This window comes from Triturus cristatus, chromosome 10 (genome assembly GCF_964204655.1).
Source record: "Triturus cristatus chromosome 10, aTriCri1.1, whole genome shotgun sequence".
NCBI classification, from domain to species: Eukaryota; Metazoa; Chordata; class Amphibia; order Caudata; family Salamandridae; genus Triturus; species Triturus cristatus.
In genome coordinates, this window is record NC_140593.1 from 213,789,381 (window position 1) to 213,816,757 (window position 27,377).

Sequence of the window (27,377 nt, forward strand, 5' to 3'; positions counted from 1 at the left end):
GGAATTTTTTTACCGGATCGGAATTGGCACCCCAGGGTCCTAAACACCTAATTGTTCTAGGCTTGAGTTGTATCTTAGACAGGAGTACTTAGGAAGGCATAGTTCAACATTCACAAGTATGATGCGTATAACTTATTTTCAGAACAAGCGTGGACTCAGCGTCCACCACAACGATAGTTTCCAGAACAAGCGTGGACTCAGCACCCACCACAGCGGTAGTCTTCAGAACAAGCGTGGACTCAGCGTCCACCACAATGATAGCTGAATTGCATGGCAAGGTTCGTAATGGTGCAACTTGACTTTTGTCAGAACAAGCGTGGACTCAGCGTCCACCACAATGATAGCTGAATTGCAAGGCAAGGTTTGTAGTGATGCAAGTGCACCCTTACCCTACACGGATTGAAGGCTTGACTCGAATTCGTCGGAGCCTCGAAATCCTCGGCTGCGTCTCAGAATAACCACCAGTGAGTGGAACGCTGAGTGGTGATTTAACCCGAAGCGATTTCTGGGTTAACCACGTGAGCAGCGTCAGTAGCGGAGGCGCCGGGAACCATGGGAGATGTAGTTTTGGTTCTGTGGCGCCCGTCCACTTCCGTGCTTTCTGCCTCCGTAGTTTCTTTGTTGTGCCCCCACCACCCGAGCGACCATTCCCACAGGGCTTGCGCCTTCAGCGTTTCTCGAATGCCCTCACCGCCGCGAGGTATGTTCTTGGGGCTCTTCGGTTCGTGCCGGGGGAGGAGCGTGACAGTCAGTTTTGCTAGGTGTATGTGTGAGTGCTTTTGGTGAGGTGCTAATGGTGTGAAAGTTGTGTGATGGGTGAGTTGTGAGTGTGTCTGTTGTTGCTGTCTGATGGTGTTCTCTGCTGGCTGTTCTCTTGAATTTGCAAAGGATCCTGGTAGTGATTGGTGTCCTTTATATAGGTGGAGTTGTGGATGTATCTTAGTTCCAATTTTTTTTTTTTTATATTTATTGACTTTGTCATTGCTTGTTTGGTCCTTTTTTGTAGTTTTTCCTTTGGGTTTTCTAGGCATGAAGGAGGTGAGACGGACGCTGATGTTGGCTCCTGCGGGCTTCTCCTGGTCTTTCACGCTGACTTTCTTCTGTGTTTCATACGCGTCGGTCGCGGAGATCTCGATTGCTTCAGGTCCCTGTTTTCTGTGCATGTCGGTCATGCGGCTTGGGCTCCGTGCGAGTCGGTCTGGTTTTACACGCATTGCATCGTACTGCTCAGATCGGACATCGCGGGTACGTGTCGGTTGGGTTCATTCCTGGTGCATGTCGGTCGGTGCGAATCGCGTCCGGTTTCCATACGAATCACTGTTTTCCCTACGGATCGGTCGTACGGCTTGTATTCCGTACGTGTCGGTTGTAATTCACAAGCGTGACATCGGACTGCACGGGTCGTACGACGCCGGTCTGTGTCAGTCAGTCTCCGTTCCCGGTCCGTGTTGGTCGGTACGTTTTGTGGCCGGAATCGGAATCGGCCCCCTAGTGTGCAAATTAAATTGTGTTCCTATTTATACACTCTGTAATGAAACGAGCATTATCAATGAAATAGTGAATGGCAAATTGAAATAGAGGACAAATAATTTAGGTTATGTTAAAAAAGCATCCTAAATGAGCATTCCTTCTAAGAATGCCTGAACACATAAGGGGAAGATATTAGAAGGAAAACGCGTCCACAAAAAACCTTTTTTGTTTGAATAATTTTATTCCTATGCTCTTTTTGAAGTGAATTTTTAAGTTTTTTTTGCTGAACGTTAGCTGAGTATTCTAATTAAAAGATCCCAAATGCAGTGTGAAATAAATTGTGGTATTAGCTGAGGGTGGGTGAGTAGCCTCCTCAAATAACCACACTCCTTGTCAGGGTGAACCCTCAAAGTCACTACATTATCCTGCACTTAGCCCCTTGGTACGTATTGCACAGAACAGACAGGCTTAATTTAGAGGCAATTTGTAAAGAATTTATGCACTACTCAAACAGTAATAAGTGAAAAATCCCAAGCCAATTTTTAAAAAAACAGAGTAACTTTTAATAAATAAAATGACACAAAGGTTACAAATATCTAGAAAACAAACCCAAGGTACAAATTTTTGAAGTTTAATCCTCAAGATAGCACCAAAAAGTGTCAAGCGTCAACTGCAGGACCCTAGTTCTACTTGACCAGTACCTACTAGCAAGTTAAAGCTGACAGTGATGGAGCGTGGGTTGAGTACAGAGCGTGGGTTGAGTACAGAAACCAGGTTCCATACATCGGAAGTTTTACCTTTGGACTCTCTGGAATAGAAGTAAAAAATCCTCAGTGGGGCAAGGTAATAGGCAGTGGCCGAAGAGGGCTCCAAGTTGTTGGATAGCAGTGGAAAAAGTCTTGGTGAAGCCAGCGGAAAAGTTTTTAGTGAGAGAAATTTGAATATTGCACCTAGAGAGGGTCCCTCAGTGACCGGACACTTTTCGTGCCTTCGCCCAGTAAAGATTTCTACCTCTGGAATTAGTCACTTTTTTGGAGCCTGGATTGTTCCTGTGGGTCAAAGCTTCAGGCTATAGCAGAAGAGGGCTCCACGAAGCCGGATACCTTCTCTGCAAAGTTCTGTGGAATCAGATTTGCTGCTGCACTGAAGAATGTAGCAGAAGCTATGGGGATTGTTGGCCCAGCTGCAATGTACCTTTGTTGGATCAGCTTGTCAAGTGTGTCCTTGTTCCCCATTGGTACTCTCGGCGGAGTTGGCAAAAAGTTTCTAAATCACAGCATTTGGAGGCCAAGACTCACTTTAGCAAAGGTTAACAACAGGGAGCAAGGCAGGTCCAGTTGGAACTAGTGAACCGGTAATTCAGGAAAATGGTCTCTTGGAGCTTGTTGTGTTCCTGTAGACCAAATTGGAGGTCTGCCTTATGACCCATGGAGTACACTTCTTTGTCCTTGGCACAAGAAGGAGAGCAGGTCCTGTCTTCAGGCTATTCTCAGGTCACAGTCATTAGGTCCAGTCCTCTTTTGTAATTTCACTGGTCCAGAAAGTGTTCTGAGGAGGGTTATGTGGGTGCCACATTTATGCATGGCACCAGCCTGTGGGTAAGGGTGACTCCGGGCTCCTTCCTAACCAATGAGAAAAAACTTTCACACAGGCAACCCTAGCCACATTGTGGCACTCCCTGTGTACCCAACTGCAAAAAATCCCACAGTGCCACTCTGCAACCAAAACCAACATAGCAGAACATTTCATCGCCCATGCAGAGCCTTGGTGCAAATGCTAGAGTTGTGGCCAAGGAAAAAGCAACTCCTCTGTGGTCACTCAAAACAGGTTCTGGGGTCATCTCTTCTTCCACTTGATGTTTGACAGGATAGGGAGACAAAGGAAGGGAGCAGTCCCAAGTGATAGATTGACCTGCCTGTGACAAGATGGCCTCTTTAAGTTTGTTGACACAGCCAGGATGGTCAGCCTGCCAAAGAAACAGAACACCTCCCCACACCCAAGGCCTTTGTCTCAGTTCTGGGGCAAAGTTCACACCTCTTCAGTAGGCTATTCAGCTCCTGGTGGACCTTGGAAGAGCATGCAAATGGACTTCTATAGGCTCAAGGCAAGTAACAGGCAACTTTCTAAAAGTACCTGTTCTGAAATATTTATTACAAATCCAATTTTACCGGTGGATTAGGCTTGTAATAAATATTTTAAAAGTATGAGAATGAATTCTGTAGCTTTTTTCTAGGTAGAGATAGCAATATTACATTTATTATTGTGCCCCAGTGCTGCCCTATATTACAGCCAACCCTGCTACAATGAGAATAGCTGTTTGGGGATTTTCACTGTAAGGACATGTTTAACACTAAAGTTCTACATGTCCTACTTTTAAATACCATGCACATTTTGCTTATGGCATATAAGGACTACTTAGGGTTGACTTATTAATATTTAAAAGGAGGGCGCCTGTCAATAGAGGGCTTATTGACAGGTCGAATTTTCTGCTAAAAGCTGCTCAAATGTGCTGCACATGTCAGGCCTGCAATCATGTTTGTCCTGTTGCTGCAGTGGGTGGCATAATGGAGCTGTAGCCTACTAGTGACATTTGCAGGCCTTGGGTACAATGTGGGTTAAAATGTATTAGGGACTTATAGGTAAGTTTAATATCCCAATTTGGGGTATGCCAATTTCATCAAGGGAGAGCAGAGGCACTTTAACACTGGTTAGCAGGGGTTTAGCAGGGGTAAAGTGCACAGAAATTTACAGGCAGCAAAAACAGCCAAGGCAAAAATCAGGTTGTATACAATGCTAAAGATGGTAATTTCCATCACGGTATAAGCATTGTTAGCTGCTCAGACCTGGGTGCAAGAACACTGCTTCCTCCTGTCTGATTAGTAGGTACACAAGGGAATTGAAATCTCACAGATGTTAAATTGAGGTAGAGGAATCCAACCATTAGACGTGTTTCAACAGTGTGTCTCCTGTCAGACAACAGGTGTATAAACTGTTACATGCAAAGTATTCTAGAAACAACCCCATACATTTATGTTTGATAAAATACTTTTTAACTGGATTTTATTGGCTAAAGCTCATCTGTTGGGCTATTTAGCTTCAATTCCGTTTTCCAATTTCCAATGTGATGATTGACATTTGATCTATAACTATTATGGATTTATAAGAATGGACACCATTTTCCAGTGTTTTCTTGTTACTTATTACTATTCTTGTTTTATTCTGCTGGCATTAGGGTTGTCTTCAACAACGCTGCTTATCAATGTACACTTCCCTGGAACATGTACTGTAAATTGGTTACTCCACCCCCAAACTGGTTTCTTTAACTTTCCAGTAAGGTCAGGGTAAGTTGGCAGAGGAAATGCACTAGGGATGTAGAAGTTAAATGCAATTGTTGTCAAAAGCTGTTGTCATTTTGTAGCTCAAATTACATTATTCTTGGACATGTCTAATTGTTAGCGAAGAATTATTTTCACAACTCAGCTAGTGTGAATATCAGAAACGTCATTCAAAGTTATTTTTCGTTTTTTACAAATGTTAATTTGTGAAACTGATTTTGATGAATGTAATGGAAAAGTAACTTTAAAAAGAGCAGTTTTAGCTGCCTGAGAAACACTGGAAATAATCAATTGCACTTGGTTACTTCCACTTGCTCCCCCTATTATTAGCATTGTGGATGACAGGCCACCTGAAAGAAAATGCACCAGTTCAGGGAGCAGGAAGACTGAAGTGGTAGTGAACTGTGACCAATTTGCAGGGTTGAGTCACCTATGAGGGACATGAATAGATGGAAACACAAAAGACTGCAAGAGCCTCTCTTCTTTTGAAATTAAAATCCAAAAATAGGTATCTCAGGAACATAAACCATTGATTGCTTGAGGCCTCAAAGACATATGTCTGGTCCACAACAGGAGGGAAATGTTTCTACAGCACAGAAAGTTTCCATCATTTCAATACGTGTGTACCTGAAAGGAAATACCCGATTCCAGCAAGGAGAGCAAAGCTAAGACAATTTTGAATGAGGAGCTCTAGGAAACTGCATAATACAGGATAAAATTAAGTGTTGTGCTACTAAAATATGTAGACATTGCATCAGATGAAATTGTTCAGCCCCCAAATGTAAATTAAGGGGCAGATTTATGACGTCTGGTGCATCTCTGCTAATCAGCAGAGATGCGCCAGAAGAGTTGCGACGCATCTGCCCACACGGGCGCCACCATTGATGCGCCGCATTTACAATGCGGCGCACCGTGGCACTCGGATGGGCAGATGCGTGACGCATCTCCTGTCGGAAAGGCGGCGCATTTCTGGAGTTGCGTCGCAAGCGCGACGCAGCTCCAGCAAGGCTTGGGGGTGCCCTATCCCTTACATGCTGCGTCAATCCTTACGCCTGCTTCAAGCAGACACAGGGGTTTGACGCAGAATGGCCTTAAAAGTGACTGAGTGAAATCTTGTAGATTTCACTCAGCCACTTTTAGGAGGCGTTCCTGCGCCGGAACGCCCCCCCCCCCCTGCTCCAGAACGCCTACATGTAGCGCAGGGCTTTACAACGTGACGCATCTGCCAGATGCGTCACATTGTAAATACCCCGCAGCATGGCGCAGGATTTGCGCTGCCGCTGCGTCACAAAAGTGACGCAACGGCGGCGTAAATGAGGCGCAAGGGGCTCATAAATCTGCCCCTAAGTCTTTTGAGAGTGATGCTCTGGTGCAGTTGTGATACTGGGAGTCAGACAGGCCTGTCAGAAAATCTCTTATATTCACAGGAGATCAAAAAGTGTCTCACCCTGAAACACGGAATGAGTAGACCAATGTTGATATCTTATAAACGAATCGAATGTATGGTGCTCTCAAATAAATCAGGTGATTAATAAACATTGTAATAATAAAATCCCAACAATTAAACACAAACATTGTTTATCATGTTTCCCTAAATATTTCAGCATAATTCCCTACACTGGCTATATTTACATGGCTAATATCACAGGGGCTCATTTATGAGCCCCTGCGTCACTTTTGCGCCACCGGTGCGTCACTTTTTGTGACGCACCAGTGGCGTAAAACATGCGCCATGATGCGCCAAATTTACAAAGTGATGCATCTACCTAGATGCGTCACTTTGTAAACCCCTGCGCTACATTATACCTGCGTCAGGTATAATGTATGCAGTGTGGGCGTTCCCACGTAAGTAAGCATCGTAGAAGTGACGCAGTGAAATCTACGAGATTTCACTGCGCCACTTCTAGGGTGCAAATGCATCAATATCTTGCGCCTGCCTCACAGCAGGTGTAAGACTGACGCAGGCCCTTTCACATGGGGCTTGCCCCATGTGAAAGGACACATTGCTGGAGTTGCGTCACTTTTGTGACACACTCCAGCAATGCGTCACTTTTGCGCCTACAGATACGTCAGAAATACTGACGTATCTGTGACTCCTTGCGACATGATGCGTCATACTGTAAATATGACGCATCATTGGAGTCGCAGGGAGGGTGCAGTGAAAAGTGACGCATCACTGTTTTCACGCAGTGATGCGTCACTTATCATAAATGAGGCCCACAGTATTTACAGAGTCCTGTAAAGCTACTCAAATGCCTATATGACAGTAGGCTCAACAGTAAGCAAGTCTAACCAGCAACTCTTCACCCTGCTTGCAATTCCCCAAATGCTTATGTCTTTAATACACTTTCCATGAATTAGGGGTGACTTTTCCACCTGGATTTTACATTCTTTAACAAGGAAAGAAGTCAATGCTTCTCATAAGATGTAACAAGGCATACATAAACTACTGTGTTGTAACTTCTGAATCCATCAGCACCAAAGTTACACAAGGTCAATATGCACACAGATGTTTACCTACTGTGCATCGCAGAATGGGAAGGTCTTGTCAGACTGTTATAATTTGAGCAGCAGAAAATATGAATCAAAGTATCACATGCAAACTCGGTTAAGAACAACACAAAACAAAGCTACGAAATTCAATTAACAGAGGCCAAGCGATTTCTCTCAGCAACAAGAGCGTTTTGTGATCTAGTGTTTTCCCTTCAGAGGAGGGTGCTGATGTTACCCTAGTAAAGAAGCACCATGCATGGGCAGGATTTTCCAGCTTGTACCACGATGATTCTGAAAGATGCTTTGTTTTTCCTTAGTGCTTTTTTTCATAAAACGTAAAAAATCCATATCTCAGTTTCTCCTCTCTAGTTTAAACTACTTCTGTGTCTTCTTTTCTACATCAGATAGTTACAAATTGACTTGGCTATTAATTATGTTGTGGTCTTAACCATAGTGCTCTTTTGTACAAACTTTATCTTACTACACTCTTTTCTGGCAAGTGTCCTGCTGCTTGTGTTTTTACTACTAGGGACTTGACAAAGATTCACTTAGAAAAGTGTGGTAACCTACCAGGTTGTGGTCATTAAGTTGGAAGGAGGGTACCTTTTCTAATTAAAACATCACTTTGAGGCTGGATTATTTTTAATAACTATTCAAAGGGCACTTATTTTTGCTGGTATCCTTTTCTATATCATTATTGTTGATTTTCTCACCATGTATATTTTTGGGGCCGAGCATTCGAGATCTTTTGTATATACTTTAGTATAAACTTTAGTATATACTTATATTTGTATGTACTTTGTGGGCTCTGGAGATCAGCCCTAGGACTTGTCTGCTTCCGCGTAAGGACTTTCTTTTCTGTTCAACTGCCTCTATTTAACTGTCTTGATAGAAAACGACCAGCAGAGGTTAGTAAAATACCAGAATCACTTTAGCATTCTCTATATTCCAGTCCATAAAGATTATCTTCCACGAGCACCCGTAGACAATAATATTTTTTTCAAATCTTGTATTTTCAGTGATATGACCACTGAAGGCCCTGATTTTATATTAAAAACAGATCTTTGGAGTATACCATTTCCCGCCATTTCCAGCTGAAAGGAAATATTTATCTGCATGTGTTACCATCCCTGGCGTGTCACACAGTTTGGTGCTTACTTTCCCTCATGTTAAAGAACAGTGGCTGTTTCAGCACCCAGGCTGTATAGCTAAATACATATATTGTCCCTAAAGGCGAGACCGAATGAATTGCAAATGCTAGTTTGTGCTTGTTTGTATTTTTGCATTTTACTAAAATAATGTTAGTGGCCTTCTGCCATGTATTATATGCTTCTGTGTGTGGCCAAGAAGACATCTGATTAAAGTGTATTTTAATTAGATATTAAATAAAAGCACAAAACAAGTACATTTATCAACCATATCTCATTTCCAATGTCCCTGGCTGCAGGGTTTCATTGTTGGGAAACACTGCTGCATTTGACCAACGGTTATGCCCTCTGGGATGTCACCACCCGTGGTTGTATAGACAATGTGCACATGCACAGCCACAGGACTGGCTCTGTGCACAACCAGTGGCGTAAGAATAGCCCCTGCAGCCCTGGTGGTGTGAGGGGCCCCCTCCGGCATTGGCGGCGGTGGGCACCTGGCTTGAGATCTCCTGAACTGGCCAAGTGCATGGGGGGCCCCTTCCACGTGCTTTGCAGGGGGACCCCTTCAAGTTTTATTACGCCTCTGTGCAAAACCCTTTGTGAGCTACAAACCCACAATGCACTCGATCTTCAGTACGATACACATGGTGATATTTAGTGATGATTATATCTAGTTTCAAAGATTACTGCCAGCCTTTTGCTGTCAATAATCTGTTCCTGTATTTCTCTGATAAAGTGTGACATTACGTCAGTTTCAAAAGTAGCTAGAATGGATGTAATGTAAAGTAGCGACTGGGATCAGGGTAAAGTGGTGAGGTAAGGGAGGGGGAAGGTGGCGACAATAAAAATAAATAAAAGAACTTACCTGGCGCCCAACGCATCACCGCTCGTCTGCTCCTCATTGCGGCACAGACTCCCAGTCTTCCTTATGGCCAATCCAGACACTGCACCAGAATTGGCCTGAGCACGCTGGATTTGCACTCCCAGAGAGACTGGGAGTCTGTGCATGCTATCTCCAACCGGGCAACTCAGGTTGGAGACAACTCAGTGCGCATGTCAGTTTTGGCTGTTCTAAGACAAAGATTATTCTCTGACACTTCGGAAGGACTTTGACCTGCTACTGCTATAGGAAACCTGTGAACAATCAAATGTCCCTCTAACAGGCTTTGAAGAGTTTCAAAAACTGGCAATAAAAGCCAGCAGGTACAGCTGTTCAATGGGTGGCCTTTCCATCTACGTTTCAACATAACTACAATATACAGCAGATGAAATAGAACTTTAAGCTTCCTGGGCCCAAGCACTCAGCCTAAATATTCTTGACTGCAGCAAAACCCCTCTGCTTCTGATCATCAATGTCTATATCAACCCTTGCAAATCATGGAAGAAGGAGGCACTGAAAGACATCATACTTATGTCAATATAACTCACCAAAAACTGGAAGCAGCAGCACACACAAGCATTGATGTGACAGAAAATCTGAAACGGGATAAGGAAGCTGGCCAAGACAAATTGATATGGATAAAGGACTTAGTAAAGAACGTATCACAAGAATGCAGAACACTCATCTCCGAGTGGACCGACCTCATAGAACAAATCCTGTGGGACTTACAAAGCAAACTACCAATAAACACCAACTTACATGACCAATCGTCAACTAAACTTAGACTGACTGGAAACCTGAGGTCGCTGAAAAGAAACGTTAACCACAAAATAAGAGCCCTTGTGAAGCAACCGTCCTCAATCACAGCTAGACTCAGCCTGAGCAAAGCAAGATCACTGTTCGGGAAAGCCATTCGGCATTCCAGAAGGGAGAGAAATGAAGTCTTCTGGATGCAATTGCTAACAGCTAGTATCATCTCAGAACCCTTGTGGGTCTCATTTATTAGGCTCACTTCTCTACAAACTCAACATGTCCACTGCCTTCCAGCACATTGCAAAGTAAACCCCCATCGACACAGAACACAAGCCACTCTTCCGGTGTGCCATCTTTTGCCATGCCCACCAGCAACTTGGAAGAAGTCTGCATCATAAAACTAAGAAAACTATGGAACAATGTTGCCCCCGGACCTAATGGGCTTCCCAATGCTCTGTTCTCCTTCGAGCCTGCCCTATAGTCTGAGATATTAACCCTACTGTTTAAATACTATCTAACATCCAACCCTATTTCGGACTCCTGGCGAAGCTCCATTATTCAACCAATCTTTAGAGGAGGCTCCAAATCAGATCCCTGTCACTACTGGCTGATTGCACTAATCAACAACGGTGCCAAGATATTTGCAAGCCTGCTCCTCGACGACCTCAGAGCATGGGTGAAAGATCTGGGGATCGTCCCCATACATCAGTTCAGCTTTAGAGACAGTTGCAGCACTACTAGAAACCTGATGGCTCTTGCCCTAATTTGTTCCAAAGCCATCAAACGGAAAGGAACTCTCTACTCCTGCTTCGTGGACTTCAAAGCTGCATTCCGTAGCATCTCAAAAAGTCAGCTGTGCTGCAAGCTACAGGACTGGGGCCTGCCGGACATTTTGCTGTGAGAAATAACAGAACTATATTCCACCACATGGGTGCAGATTACATTGGTCAAAGGACAGTACGTGTCAAGGAGGATCGGTACATGTTCCAACCTAAAGCAAGGCTGTGGGCTAGCACCCCTGCTCTTTAACCTTTACACAGCAGACATGGCCAACCACCTTAACAAAGCAAACTGTTAACCCCCCCGCACCCCCCCCCCCCCCAAGCTCGAAGGGCAAGGAATCACTCATCTGCTATTTGAGGAAGACTTGGTGCTCCTCAGCCAGACAAAGATAGTTCTACAATGGCTGCTATCTACAGTTCAAGACTACACAACAATAAACATGCTTGACATGAATCAATCCAGAACAAAAACGGTAGCATTTAGCCTAAAATCCAGCTTAACTAATAGGTGGTATCTCAAAGGTGAAGCCCTAGTACACAGTAAAGAATACAAGTACCTGCAAATCCTCTTAGACAGCAAGTGGTCTTTCACCAATCAGGACCGTTAAACCAACAGTAAGGGCTCCAGCCTACTATTCGCCTTTACAACCATTGCCCAGAAGTTACAAGGTCCCAGCGTTGATCGGCTGCTTAGGATAATGAAGGGAAAATTTGGACCCACTCTAACTCATGGTAAATCACCCAAGGCAATGGAGCTGGGCATGTGGATAAATTATTTACAAAAATCTACAAAGCCGCCCTCTGCCTACCAAAAAGAGTATCTCCTTTCTCCTGCCCAAATGAGATTAGAATATGGCATCCCGAAGCAGCATTGGGCATCCAGTAGTTGCTTTCTTAATTTCAGCCACCGGCTCAGATTTGCACCCTCTGACTCTATGAATGCTCTAATTGGTCCGAACTGGAGCACTCTGGACTACGATCTACATAAAAGATCTAATTAGACACCTTACTGAGAGACTTATCATTAACAGAAGCCTGGAACAAACACCACTCCCAGCAAGTATTCAAGAAACTGTCCTCTACCACGGCCAGAAAAATGTCAACATCAGAGGACAAGGCAGCTTGGTATATTTGTGAGCATGCATGGTCAGTGATGAATTCATACTCCACAACAAAACAACAGAGCTACATAACAAACACCTATCCACTATGGATTAAATCCAGGCTAATGGCACTAAGAACGTGGGAGTGGAATTATCTGGACCACCTTCCGGCTTGGCACCGCTCTGCTAACCACGACACAAGCTGCCGCCTATGTGGACTAGTAAAAGAAACACTAATCCACATACTTTGCATCTGTCCTCAGCTTTTTCTGCAACGGAAATTGTTACTTCATGCCGAATATATGAGTTTAGGTGTACGCACATGCCGGCAGGCAGCAATCGCCAGCCTGAACCCACAAAACTGTCAACTCAACATAAAACCAATTACATTTCTCAAAATAGCAGCAATAAGAATAGGCACAGTAAGAACAAGCAGTATGTGAAACATGCAGCTGGACTTAAAGTGTTCGAAACAGAGTCAGGCTGGGGGTGGCAAAAACATACTCACAGCTGGCTCACCTTAGACTCTATGGGCTGCTCGTGCCTCAAAGCTGAAGCGCCCCAGACCAGTATATAACTCAAGGTGCACTAACTGAATGCCCAGGGGAAGACCGGAGTAACAACATGAGGCATCCAGCACAACAACTCTCTCTCTGGATCTGACCCTCTCAAAACCACTTACTTGATGGCCTGACTGAACTGTGCAATCCAGTACATGGCTGCAGCCCGCCAGCACTGCAAGCGATGCAAAGAAGGCTGATCATCATTACCTTTATTACAGACTGAGTACAACATTGTCAGTAGCCCTAGCATTTTAACACTGACTTGACTTGGAATGATTTTAAACCTTTCTTAGCATTTTTGTAAGGGTTTTTATTAATTGTACAATAAAATATGACAATGACTGCTGGCCAAACCGACATGCGCATTGACAGCAGTGCCCACCACTCCCCATTGATGACTGCCCCCTTGATGGCCACACCCCTAAGACTTGGCTCTCATAACTTGAAAAACAAAATGATAATAAATATGTTTAATTATTGTTTTATTTTTCAAGTTTTAAGGCTGCTGGCAGGGGGTTGGGGGTGATGCTCCCCTGCCATATGCAGCAATTGGACGACTCCATTTTTTAGGTCTCGCCTGAGACAGCGCTTTAGCGCTGCTCTGGCGAGACTTATAGTAAGCGAGTTTTGGAAGTGCAAACAGTGGCTTTTCAGGCCTCCAAATACAGTGCATGTGCCCTGGGCGCGGGCACCATTTGGCAGCCTGAAAAGCACTGCCTGATCACTTGCTTTGATGTCCTCAGTGAGCCGCGCGGCCACTGAGGACATCAAAGTGCACACCATTTGCCACCCCCTTGTTTTTTCCTTTGATCCCTATCTTTCCCTTCCTCAATCTCACCCTCTCCCTGCCTTTTACAACTGCGGCCCGCACCACTGCGCCCGCCCCCACTCCCCCCTCCCACTCCCTCCTCGTCAGCTTCAGTGCGCTCTTGTTCTCTGTCTCCCAAACATCATCCAGCAAGATGCCATGGCTGGTTTCACTTTCTTTGTTTAATCACTGTGGCCTTTTATTTACCCCTCCCACCTGCCAAACAGCATCCAGCAGCATTCACCATGGCTTTTTATTTATGTAATAGAGCGCCCGTAATGCTAGTTCATGATAAGCAGTGACCATGTGCGTGATGTGCGTGTAAGAGAGAGAACAAGGTGGGGTTGGTATCCGAGCAAAGAAGTATTTCCGTTTATTCGCTCGGGTGTGGCATAAAGTCCACATTTTACTTCTAGCACAGATTATCTGATGCACTCATTCGCCAGCAACCACGTATTCATTATCAATTTAACATCAACAAGTATTGTAAAGTGTGTCTAATCGCCCCCAAGGGTAACCAGGCGCTGAGGCTGCTGCGGTGGGGGTTTCAGTTGAACAGTCAGGTCTAGAGTCTTTTCCAGTCCTGAGCTTTCGTTTAATAATGTGATGCATTGTGGGAGCCGTAGTCCTGCCTCACTGGAGTTGCACCAGTGGGATTAACAGATCTGCTAACAGTGATTTATAAAGTGAAAGGGCTGGGGCACGAGCCCCAGTGTTGCAGTTACTGGCGGCCTCGTGGGGCAGCACGTGGTGCACTAGTTAAAAGCCGGGCGCTTAACAGTGGTGGTGTAAGCGCACCAGCTAATGGCACCAAGCTGTAGGCTGAGAATGTGATCTGAAATAGCGGACTCTATTCTGCCTTTCTGTGTGTCTCTAGACCCATGTTGTGCTGGTAAATGGTATTATATTCAGTGTTTAACCCATTAGCAGTGAGATGCTTGTATTTCATGTACTGCTGCATGCCTCACACTGCTGCATGCCTCACACTGCTGCATGCCTCACACTGCTGCACGCCTCACACTGCTGCACGCCTCACACTGCTGCACAAAACACTGCTACACAAAACACTGCTGCACGCCACACACTGCTGCACGCTGCACAATGCTACACGAAACTGCTGCACGGCACACACTGCTGCACAGCACACACTGCTGCACGCTGCACGCCACACACTGCTGCATTACTCACTGCTGCATGCTGCATGACACTGCTGCACGCCACACACTGCTGCACGCCACACACTGCTGCACGCCACACACTGCTGCACGCCGCACACTGCTGCACGCCGCACACTGCTGCACGCCGCACACTGCTGTATGCTGCACACTGCTGTATGCTGCACACTGCTACACGAAACATTGCTGCACGCCACACACTACTACTGCTGCACGCCGCACACTACCGCACGCCGCACACTGCTGCATTACACTGCTGCTCGCCTCCCACTGCTGCACGCCTCCCACTGCTGCACGCCTCCCACTGCTGCACGCCACCCACTGCTGCACGCCACACACTGCTGCACGCCACACACTGCTGCACGCCACACACTGCTGCACACCACACACTGCTGCACGCCGCACACTGCTGCACGCCGCACACTGCTGCACGCCGCACACTGCTGCACGCCGCACACTGCTGTATGCTGCACACTGCTGCACGCTGCTGTATGCTGCACACTGCTGTATGCTGCACACTGCTGTATGCTGCACACTGCTGTATGCTGCACACTGCTACACGAAACATTGCTGCACGCCACACACTACTACTGCTGCACGCCGCACACTACCGCACGCCGCACACTGCTGCATTACACTGCTGCACGCCTCCCACTGCTGCACGCCTCCCACTGCTGCACGCCTCCCACTGCTGCACGCCTCCCACTGCTGCACGCCTCCCACTGCTGCACGAAACACTGCTGCACGCCTCCCACTGCTGCACGAAACACTGCTGCACGCCGCACACTGCTGCACGCCGCACACTGCTGCACGCCGCACACTGCTGCACGCCGCACACTGCTGTATGCTGCACACTGCTACACGAAACATTGCTGCACGCCACACACTACTACTGCTGCACGCCGCACACTACCGCACGCCGCACACTGCTGCATTACACAGCTGCTCGCCTCCCACTGCTGCACGCCTCCCACTGCTGCACGCCTCACACTGCTGCACGCCTCCCACTGCTGCACGCCTCACACTGCTGCACGCCTCCCACTGCTGCACGCCTCCCACTGCTGCACGAAACACTGCTGCACGCCTCCCACTGCTGCACGCCTCCCACTGCTGCACGCCTCCCACTGCTGCACGCCTCCCACTGCTGCACGCCTCCCACTGCTGCACGCCTCCCACTGCTGCACGCCGCACACTGCTGCACGCCGCTGCACGCCACACAGTGCTGCATGCCTCACACTGCTGCACGCCTCACACTGCTGCACGCCTCACACTGCTGCACGCCTCACACTGCTGCACGCCTCACACTGCTGCACGCCATACTGTTGCACGCCATACTGTTGCATGCCTCACACTGCTGCATGCCTCACACTGCTACACAAAACACTGCTGCACGCCGCTGCACGCCTCACACTGCTGCACGCCTCACACTGCTGCACGCCTCACACTGCTGCACGCCACACACTGCTGCACGCCACACACTGCTACACAAAACACTGCTGCACGCCACACACTGCTGCACGCCACACACTGCTGCACGCCACACACTGCTGCACGCCACACACTGCTGCACGTCACACACTGCTGCACGCCACATACTGCTGCACGCCACACACTGCTGCACGCCGCACAATGTTACACGAAAAACACTGCTGCATTACTCACTGCTGCATGTTGCACGACACCGCTGCACGACACACACTCCTGCACGACACACACTCCTGCACGACACACACTCCTGCACGACACACACTCCTGCACGACACACACTCCTGCACGACACACACTCCTGCACGACACACACTCCTGCACGACACACACTCCTGCACGACACACACTGCTGCACGACACTGCTGCACGACACTGCTGCACGACACTGCTGCACGACACTGCTGCATGACACTGCTGCACGACACACACTGCTGCACGCCTCCCACTGCTGCACGAAACACTGCTGCACGCCTCCCACTGCTGCACGAAACACTGCTGCACGCCTCCCACTGCTGCACGAAACACTGCTGCACGCCTCCCACTGCTGCACGAAACACTGCTGCACGCCGCACACTGCTGCACGCCGCACACTGCTGCACGCCGCACACTGCTGCACGCCGCACACTGCTGTATGCTGCACACTGCTGTATGCTGCACACTGCTACACGAAACATTGCTGCACGCCACACACTACTACTGCTGCACGCCGCACACTACCGCACGCCGCACACTGCTGCATTACACTGCTGCTCGCCTCCCACTGCTGCACGCCTCCCACTGCTGCACGCCTCCCACTGCTGCACGCCTCCCATTGCTGCACGCCTCCCACTGCTGCACGCCTCCCACTGCTGCACACATCCCACTGCTGCACACCTCCCACTGCTGCACACCTCCCACTGCTGCACGAAACACTGCTGCACGCCTCCCACTGCTGCACGAAACACTGCTGCACGCCTCCCACTGCTGCACGCAACACTGCTGCACACCTCCCACTGCTGCACGAAACACTGCTGCACGCCGCACACTGCTGCACGCCGCTGCACGCCACACAGTGCTGCATGCCTCACACTGCTGCATGCCTCACACTGCTGCACGCCTCACACTGCTGCACGCCTCACACTGCTGCACGCCTCACACTGCTGCACGCCATACTGTTGCACGCCATACTGTTGCACGCCTCACACTGCTGCATGCCGCACACTGCTGCACGCCGCACACTGCTGCACGCCGCTGCACGCCGCACACTGCTGCACGCCTCACACTGCTGCACGCCTCACACTGCTGCACGCCTCACACTGCTGCACGCCTCACACTGCTGCACGCCTCACACTGCTGCACGCCTCACACTGCTGCACGCCATACTGTTGCACGCCTCACACTGCTGCATGCCTCACACTGCTACACAAAACACTGCTGCACGCCGCTGCACGCCTCACACTGCTGCACGCCTCACACTGCTGCACGCCTCACACTGCTGCACGCCTCACACTGCTACACAAAACACTGCTGCACGCCACACACTGCTGCACGCCACACACTGCTGCACGCCACACACTGCTGCACGCCACACACTGCTGCACGCCACACACTGCTGCACGCCACACACTGCTGCACACTGCTGCATTACTCACTGCTGCACGGCACACACTGCTGCACACTGCTGCATTACTCACTGCTGCATGTTGCACGACACTGCTGCACGCCTCACACTGCTGCACGCCACACACTGCTGCACGCCACACACTGCTGCACGCCACACACTGCTGCACGCCACACACTGCTGCACGCCACACACTGCTGCACGCCGCACAATGTTACACGAAAAACACTGCTGCATTACTCACTGCTGCATGTTGCACGACACCGCTGCACGCCACACACTCCTGCACGCCACACACTCCTGCACGCCACACACTCCTGCACGCCACACACTCCTGCACGCCACACACTCCTGCACGCCACACACTCCTGCATGACACACACTCCTGCACGACACACACTCCTGCACGACACACACTCCTGCACGACACACACTCCTGCACGACAGACACTGCTGCACGACACTGCTGCACGACACTGCTGCACGACACTGCTGCACGACACTGCTGCACGCCACACACTGCTGCACGCCACACACTGCTGCACGCCACACAATGTTACACGAAAAACACTGCTGCATTACTCACTGCTGCATGTTGCACGACACCGCACACACTCCTGCACGACACACACTCCTGCACGACACACACTCCTGCACGACACACACTCCTGCACGACACACACTCCTGCACGACACACACTCCTGCACGACACACACTCCTGCACGACACTGCTGCACGACACTGCTGCACGACACTGCTGCACGACACACACTGCTGCACGACACACACTGCTGCACGACACTGCTGCACGACACTGCTGCACGACACTGCTGCACGACACTGCTGCACGACACTGCTGCACGACACTGCTGCACGACACTGCTGCACGACACTGCTGCATGCTGCACGACACTGCTGCACGACACTGCTGCATGCTGCTGCACGCCACACAGTGCTGCATGCCTCACACTGCTACACGAAACACTGCTGCACGGCACACACTGCTGCACGCCGCACACTGCTGCACGCCGCACACTGCTTTTAGGCGAGTTTATGCTACTGACATTGTAAATGACAATGCCTTTTATTTGTTTTAAAACCAAAACATAAATAAAAGGCATTGTAATTTTGCAATGCCAATAGCTCAAACTCTTATAAATGCGAGACCTATTGCATTGCAAATGCTTGTTTTTATCATTGCTGCAGTGCTTTAAAGGTGATGTGGGGGAAACAATTACTCACATCTAGCAAAATTAGAAGTACGTCAAAATGGACTAGATTGCACAGTTTCAAAGTAGAAAAAGACGTTTATTTGAGGCATACCTTTGTTCGCCATGGGGAGACACTGATCTGAACTTTCGGGTAAATGCTTGTCTGCACAAATTGAAGAAACAAATATTAGTTATTAATTAATTTAAGCATTCAAAGAATAAACCTCAATCCAACACATATTAACAGACACATGGCAAGGTTCATGTATGAAGACATTTATGGTGTAAAAAGTTTGATAGAGACAAATAACATGAAAATGTTGACATTTTTCCATATTGTTTCATGGATTCTGTATTCATCACAGTAGTTTCATAACTGAAATTAAACATTGCCATAGAACACAATAATGTAACACATTAAAATAGTCAAACTTGAATTCTATAAAGGCATCAAAACACTATGCCAGATCGCATAACTTGTCCTGAATGGTGATGTTTTCATTGAGTGAGCTGATTTTCAGAAGGTGCACTTGAATACCTTATTACTTATTTGTAAGTGGTGTGCCATTTTTCCATGCAAATTTCAAACCTGAATTCTCATGCCTAAAATACGCATGTTATGTTATAGTATGCGTGTTTTATAGCCCACTAATCACCCATGAGGGTATCCATACTCTCTGTAACAGTGTACAAGGGCAGCCTTACTTGAAAAGCCAGGTCTTCAGCTTCTTGCAAAAGTGAAAAGAGGAGGAGGCACTGATGAATTCTGGGAGATCATTCCAGGCTTTAGGGGCCAGGTGTGAGAAGGCCTGGCAACCTGCTTTGTTTTTGTGCATGCATGGGTTGTGCGTTATTGAGATACCGGCAGAGCTGAGGTGTCTGGACGGTTGGTGGAAGTGAATGTGGTAGATCAGGTATGCACGGAGAGCTTTGGAGGTGTGGGTGAGGAGTTTAATGTGTGCAAACTTGTGAAATGGGAGTCAGTGGTGTTACCTAAGGTGTGGTGTGCTGCAGGATCGGTGTGGGAGTTTGACAACCTGTCTGGCTGCTGCATTTTGGATGGTCTGTAGTCTTCTTGTGAGCTGGTTGGTAACCCCGGCGTACCTGGTATTTTCATATTCCAGCTGCTGCATCCTTAGCGTGTTAATGCAGCACAAGAGCACTGGGTTCACCTGGGCGGTTGAGGACTTAGCCCTCTCTGCAGGGTGACCCCTTTGCCTTAATCCTTCCTATATTCTGAAACCGTTTTTGATGACTTATAGGACTTTGCGCACATTACCACTGCTAACCAGTGCTACAGTGCTTGTGCTCTCTCCCTAAAACATGGTAAAATTAGCTTATACCCAACTGGCATATTTAATTTACTTATAAGTCCCTAGTAAAGTGGTACCAAAAGTACCTCGAGCCTGTACATTAAACGTTACTAGTGAACCTGCAGCCCATACTGTGCTACCTACTAAAGTTACCTTTTAAAACATGTCTAAGGCGTTCCACTGAAGCCTGTATTGCAGTTTTAAACTGCCATTTCAAACTGGCCCAAATAACCCTTTTGCAAAGTCATCTAAACCTTCCTTTTCAATATATAAAAGTCACCATTAAGCTAGGCCCTAAACAGCCAGTAGGGCAGGGGCAGTGTATTTAAAAAGTTGGACATATGTTTTTAAGTTTTACATTTCCTAATTAGTGAACAACTCCGACTTTTCACTACTGTAATGTCTATTTCTCCCATTAGTTAACATTAGGTTACCTTATTATATGTATGTCCCTTGGCCGCTGCGAAACTCTTCAGACTGTTTATAGTTGACTTCAGACTTAAAGTTGTATTAATTTGTTCATAGCAGACTCATACAAGAAAACACACCATTAGGTTTGGAGATAACTGAAGCGGTATAATTGACATTTGTTTCTTCTGTCATCTAGGTCCAGTTTGTGGTCGTCCCAACAGGACACTCAGAGAAAACCAAAACACAGGTAAGACTTGGGTTCTTTTTTAACCCTCTCTAACATATTTCTGCTCTTCCTATCTACTTCTCTATACTTTATTCCTGTTGTATTCTTTCTTTCTTTCTTTCTTTCTTTCTTTCTTTCTTTCTTTCTTTCTTTCTTTCTTTCTTTCTTTCTTTCATAGTTGCCTCTGTCTAATTATTTATCTGGCAAGTGCTCTTACTAGCTTTTTGTTTTCAATGAGTTCTCACAGTCTGGTGTATTCAATATCCATATCCCAAACTCCTCATTTAATAATGTACGAATATTGAAATTAGTGATCAGATAAGGCTGATATGTGAGCGACTGCACGCAGCCTCAGCACTGCACAACCCTTCCCTTATTTCCCACCTGACTTCCTTCCACCACTGTATACGACTCCGCACCTGTGAGATTCATGCTCCTACTGGAGCTCCGCTCTCCTTCTCTTGCGTGCCTATCCTCTTACTCTGGGTCTCAGTGCCTTTGTCAGGGGCTTGTGGTGTTCTTTTTGTTTGCCGGTCAACTCTGCGCTGCCTTTCCATTCTTACTCTGCAGCTTTGGCGTCCTGGTCACAGCTCGTGTTGACTTCCTGTATCTCCTTCCTTTGGAATTCAAGTCCCCCCTCACTTTTGCTGGCCACTCCTTTTTGAGGGCCTGCCAGCGTAAGTCCTTCTTCCGTTTCTCTTGGAACAGCCCTGCAACAAATCTCTGGTAAGTCCTCCCTATTGTCCCCCTCATCTTGCTGACAAATTAATAATTGATACATTTTGGTTGGGAGCAGGTACGAGTGCCAAGTTTACACTCAAATAAATTGAAATTCAAAACCCTCTTTAATTCTAAAAATGCCACTTTTAGACTGTTACCTTTTCTTGTCCTAACCATTTAACCAGCCTGTATCCTGGGTGAAAAGACTAGGAGTAGTTGGCAGTTTGCCTTTGTGTATTCCTCTCAGACACTGACACAAAAAAGGGACTGGGTATTGGCAGGATGAGCTGTCCTGCCAGGAAGGGGAGGCAGAGCTGTGTACAGTCTCACTTACATTTTAAAGGAGCTGTCACTGCACACCCACAAAGGATTTCACCCAGACGTTTTGTAATCCCATACATCCTGGGACCAGGGAAGGGAGGAAGTAACTTCCAGAACCATCTGTTTGGGCTGAGAGGTGTAGCGATCACCAGCGCAAGAGCGCCGACATTGGACCAACAGCGAAGAACGCGCGAAAGAAACTACGTTTCCCAGCATGCCCCGGGGCGCAAGTCCCGGAAAGGGCTACTTAAGCACTTCCGCGGGAAGTGGAAGGTGCTTGTCAACTGTTTTCAGTGGACACCTGTGGCGGAGGGTATTCCCCGCCGGATTTCAGCTAGAAGACTTTTCAGCGCTTCGAGCAGAGGACAGCCCCGTTCCACCTAGAGGGTGGCGCCGAGTGGAGACGCTACTAGACCCGGAACCAGCGGACCAGATCAGGTAACCCGGGAGAGACGCCCGGGAGCTCCATTTCCCAAGTCCGCTTCCTACTTAACTGTGGTTACTCCGAGACCCGCACTTGTGTGCTGGTTCCATCCCGTTAGGAGACTACGGACGCACGCTGTGCGTGTACGTTGTGTCCCCTGGTGTTAATTTACGAGTGTGAAGTAACACTCCTTCCCGGAGCACGATCGAGACTACGGACGCACGCTGTGCGTGTACGTTGTGTCCCCTGGTAATAATTTACGAGTGTGAAGTAACACTCCTTCCCGGAGCACGATCGAAACATTGCGAGCAGTGCTAGGGTATTGTTTCGTTACCTACAGGACCAGTGGTGGCAGACATTCCTGTTTTCCCCAGAGACGCTACCTAGAACTTACTCCTTCCCTCGAGGAATTCCCAGTATTTGAGATACTTTGTGCTACTTCCACGCCTCCTGTGTCGTAACAGGTGGGTACTTTACCAGGAAACGTGAAGCGGAGTCCGTCTGTGTTCAGTTCCTCCCTGCAGCATTGACTCTCACTTTCTCATCCCTGCAGGTTGTCCGTAGCCCCGGAGAGTCTCCCTACCGTCCTGCCACGTCTCTGAAGGGATCCTCCTCCTCCCGGTCCTGTGTGTTTTCCTTTCCCCCTGGGTCCAGCCCTCGGTAGTCGAGTTCCGTTCTCCTGCCGGGGTTGCACTTCGGGGGATTTGGGGATCTTATCTACAATCATCGTCCCTGCTGAGATCAAGACAGCAGGTCAGTGGTGCGTGCCTGTGTGAGCTACTGACAGCCTGACAGCCTTGACAGATTGACAAGCCCACGTTTGCACTCAGCCTGGACGATGGATACTAACGTGGTGCTGACCTCGTTGTTAGAGAGCCTGACGGCTCTGCAGCAGGAGGTGCAGACCACCCGGTTAGAGAACCAGAGTGTACAGAGAGAGGTGAGCTCGCTACGAAGGGAGGTGGCGGGTCTTTCGCGTAGGGGCCCCGGGGAAGGTTCGTACATAAAACCAGCTACTCTACCACCACCTCCTGCCCATCCCGTTGATACCAGAGGGGGGTTTTTCACGGCCACTACATATCCCCCCACAACCGCAGACACGGTGCCCACGGTCCACGTATTGCAAAACACTGGTATCCCTTTAGCCCCCCCAGAGCGCTTCTATGGGGACCCTAAGAAGTTTGAAACCTTCCTGAACCAATGCAGACTGCATTTCCTTTGCAAACCAGCCGTGTTCCAAGGAGAAGCCGCTAAGACGGCATTCATGATGTCCTACATGGGGGGTAACGCCGCAAGTTGGACCATCCCGTTAATGGAAAGAAATGATCCGGTGTTGCACCATTTTCCGGATTTTTGCCTAGCCTTAAGGAAATTGTTCGATCGGAAGTCCCACATGCTGTCCTTGGATCGGGAACTCCTCACCTTGAAACAGGGATCTCAAGACTTACTGACGTACGTTACCACCTTCAATCGGTTGGTCGTAGAAACAGAGTGGCCCCCTGAAAAACGACTCACCCTGTTTTACCAAGGGCTGCGAGGGGAACTCAAGGACGTCCTGGCACAAGTGGTGCAACTTCCGCAAACATGCGAAGAACTCATAGACTTAACTGTACAGCTCGACCATCGCCTTCTGGAGAGAAAAGGTGACAAGAGCCGAGGAGAGATGAAGTATTCTTTCCCGAGACCAAAGGACACGGCGGGTGAACCACCGAAAACCGTGGAGGGGCCAGAGCTAATGCAGTTGGGTGGAATCAGGGGCCCTCTTACGTCCGAGGAAAGAGACAAACGTCGACGAATGAAGTTGTGCCTGTATTGCGGAAAAGGGGGGCACTTTATTAGGGAATGCCGGGCCCGCACCCCGCTCAATAGCAGACCTTCCATTCCCAGGGTACAGGCCACATTCAGACAAGATGAACCGGCGGAAAACTAAGAAGCCCAAGTCAGAAGGAGGTCTCTGAATTGGGTAGGACACATGTAATGATCTCCTCTATCTTAGCGAATACCTTACAACCTGCTGTGGCTCATTTGAATCTTGGAGTATCTCTATGGCTCACTTCCCGGGATGTGCTGGAAACGGATGCCCTGTTGGACTCAGGAGCAATGGGCAATTATATCGATCAGGGATATGCCCACCGACTCGGACTACCTTACGAGAAGAAAGAGGTCCCTGAACTAGTCAAAGCGGTTGATGGGACGACCCTCTCTTCCGGGCCAGTGAAGTACCGGACGCGGGCTCTTCGGATGGTGGTGGGGTCGGACCATTACGAATGTATCCGGTTTGACCTCATCGACGCTCCCCAGTTCCGGCTCATCCTGGGCATGCCCTGGTTGACGTTACACGACCCAGTAATCAGTTGGACTGATCGCACAGTTACCATGACTTCAGTGTATTGTCAAGAACATTGTAAGTATCAAGAAGAAGAACCGGATCACGAAGAAACCCCAGCCACGCACTTAGCGGCAGTCGGTCCCCAAGAACGGTACTGTTGTGCCATAACCCTGCCGGAGGCCTATCAAGAGTTTCGGGAGATCTTCGATAAACAAAAGGCGACTAGATTGCCTCCTCATCGGGAGTATGACTGCCGGATAGAGCTCATTGCCGGAGCAAACATCCCTTGCAGCCGGGTGTACGCCCTGACGGAACCTGAAACGCTATACCTCAAAAAATACTTAGAAGACAACATGGCATCCGGATTTATCAGACACTCTTCCTCACCAGCATCCTCTCCCCTTTTCTTCATACCGAAGAAAGACTGCGAAGAATTGAGGACGTGTATCGATTACCGCGCCCTCAATAGGATCACGATAAAGAATCGGTACCCTCTTCCCCTCATACCAGTACTTCTGGATCAACTAAAAGGAGCACATTACTTCACCAAGCTCGACCTCCGCGGAGCATATCATCTGGTGCGAGTCCAAAAAGGCGATGAGTGGAAGACCGCCTTCCGAACTAAGTTCGGTCTGTTCGAATATCGGGTGATGCCTTTCGGACTCTGCAACGCCCCGGCGGCCTTCCAGTTCTTCATGGATGAGGTGCTGCGTGGATATCTGGATGTATTCTGCGTGGTGTACATTGATGACATCTTAATCTATTCCGCTACCCTCCCAGAACACATCACTCACGTCCAAGCCATCTTGGAGCGACTGCAACAGCATTCCTTATATGCTAAACTTGAAAAATGTCTCTTTCACGCTCAGGAGGTCGCGTTTTTGGGCTACATCATCAATTCCCAAGGTTTCCAGATGGAAACGAGTAAGGTGGAAGCCATCACCCAGTGGAAAATCCCGCAGAATGTCAAAGCCGTGCAAAGCTTTCTCGGTTTTGCCAACTTTTATCGGCGATTTATTCAGGACTTTTCGAAGATAATCCGCCCCATTTCCCAACTGCTACGGAAAAACGTCCCGTTCAAGTGGGGAGAGGAAGCAGACCGAGCATTCCAGATGTTGAAGGACAGATTCACCCGGGCTCCCATCCTACGTCACCCAGACCCACAACTTCCATTCATTCTCGAAACAGACGCATCACAACACGCCCTGGGAGGGGTACTCTCACAGCGACATCCGGTTAACGGGCAGCTCCACCCTGTCGCGTTTTATTCCAAGAAGCTTACACCCAGTGAGATCAATTACACCATCTCCGATAAGGAACTACTGGCAATCAAGAGGGCGTGCGAAGAATGGCGACACTACCTGTTAGGAGCCTTGCACACGGTGGAAATTTACACAGACCACCGCAATCTTCTGTTTCTGAAAACCGCAAAGGCGCTGACACCTCGGCAGTTACGGTGGACTTTATTCTTTTCCGATTATGATTTTGTCATTAAATACCGATCAGGACCTCAAAACGGGAAGGCAGATGCCCTCTCTCGTATAGGAGAATGGGGGAACGATACCTCCATAACCCCGCAGAATCCACCGCTCATCCTAACTGAAACCCCATCACCCAGTGATGTCATTGCTCTCATTACCTCCCAAGACTTTCTCGAAGATGTAAGAGTGACAGTAGCGGACCTAGATGTACAAGCATGGATCCAAGAAGAATCAGAGCACCGATCCGAAGTAGACGGACTAGCCTATCACTATCATGCTCTATACGTACCACACAAGACCCAGCAACGACAAGTCCTGACGTGGAGCCACGATTCGGTCCTAGGAGGACACCTAGGAATCCATAAGACCATTGCCTGTGTGGAACGCTCCTTTTGGTGGCCCGGACTGCGGAGAGATGTAAAGGAATACATCCAGGGCTGTGCCATCTGTATGCAGGGGAAGGCCATTCATACAAAACCAGTGGGCCTCCTGCAACCCTTGCCTACTCCCCCACGACCCTGGCACATCATATCCATGGACTTCATCGTGGAGATGCCCCCCTGTGACGATAAAACAGTCATCATGGTACTGGTTGATCACTTAACGAAGATGGGCCATTTCATATCGCTGAAAAGGCTACCCACATCCTCAGAGCTCGCTATCGTTTTTCTCCAACATGTGGTCCGGGCTCATGGAATCCCGAACGTCTTGATAACTGACAGGGGCACGCAGTTCACGTCGCGCTTCTGGAAGTCCTTATGCAACACGCTACACATAGAAGCACGACTCTCCTCCAGCTACCACCCACAGACCGATGGAAAGACCGAGCGCCTGAATCAAACCCTTGAGCAATACCTCCGCTGCTTCACCCTGCAAAACCCCATACACTGGCCAACCTTGTTATGGTTAGCCGAATTCGCCTATAACAATGCCAAACATACCACACTAGGATGCTCTCCGTTTTATTGCACTTATGGGTATCACCCCAACATGCTTCCGTTTGAATGGCCAGTTCACTCCCCCATACCCAGCATCCACGAGCACCATGCACATCTCAGGGCGGTCTTACTAGAAATCAAGCAAAATCTAGCCACTGCACAAACCATGCAAAAGACCTATGCGGATAGGAAAAGAACCACGGAACCAGAGTATCAAGTGGGGGACAAGGTATGGCTCTCAACAAAACATCTGCATTTAAAGGGGGTTGATAAACTGAAACCAAGATATGTGGGTCCCTATAGCATAGAGGAGATAATTAATCCCGTGGCTATGCGACTCTTGTTGCCTAGTTCCTGGAAAATCCACCCCGTTTTCCATGTGTCCCTGCTCCAGCCATGTCCCA

General features: G+C 48.4%; 1 protein-coding gene across 4 annotated transcripts in view; it reads right to left on the bottom strand.

The window, feature by feature from the left end:
* The window catches only part of MALRD1 (MAM and LDL receptor class A domain containing 1), a 2,533,556-nt gene that overhangs the window by 52,106 nt on the left and 2,454,073 nt on the right, over positions 1-27,377 (bottom strand). For all 4 annotated transcript variants that reach the window (XM_085630825.1, XM_085630827.1, XM_085630826.1 and 1 more), the window contains one exon: positions 18,923-18,973. In XM_085630825.1, the coding sequence (XP_085486951.1) occupies positions 18,923-18,973 (51 nt within the window). The remainder of the gene's footprint in view (positions 1-18,922; positions 18,974-27,377) is intronic.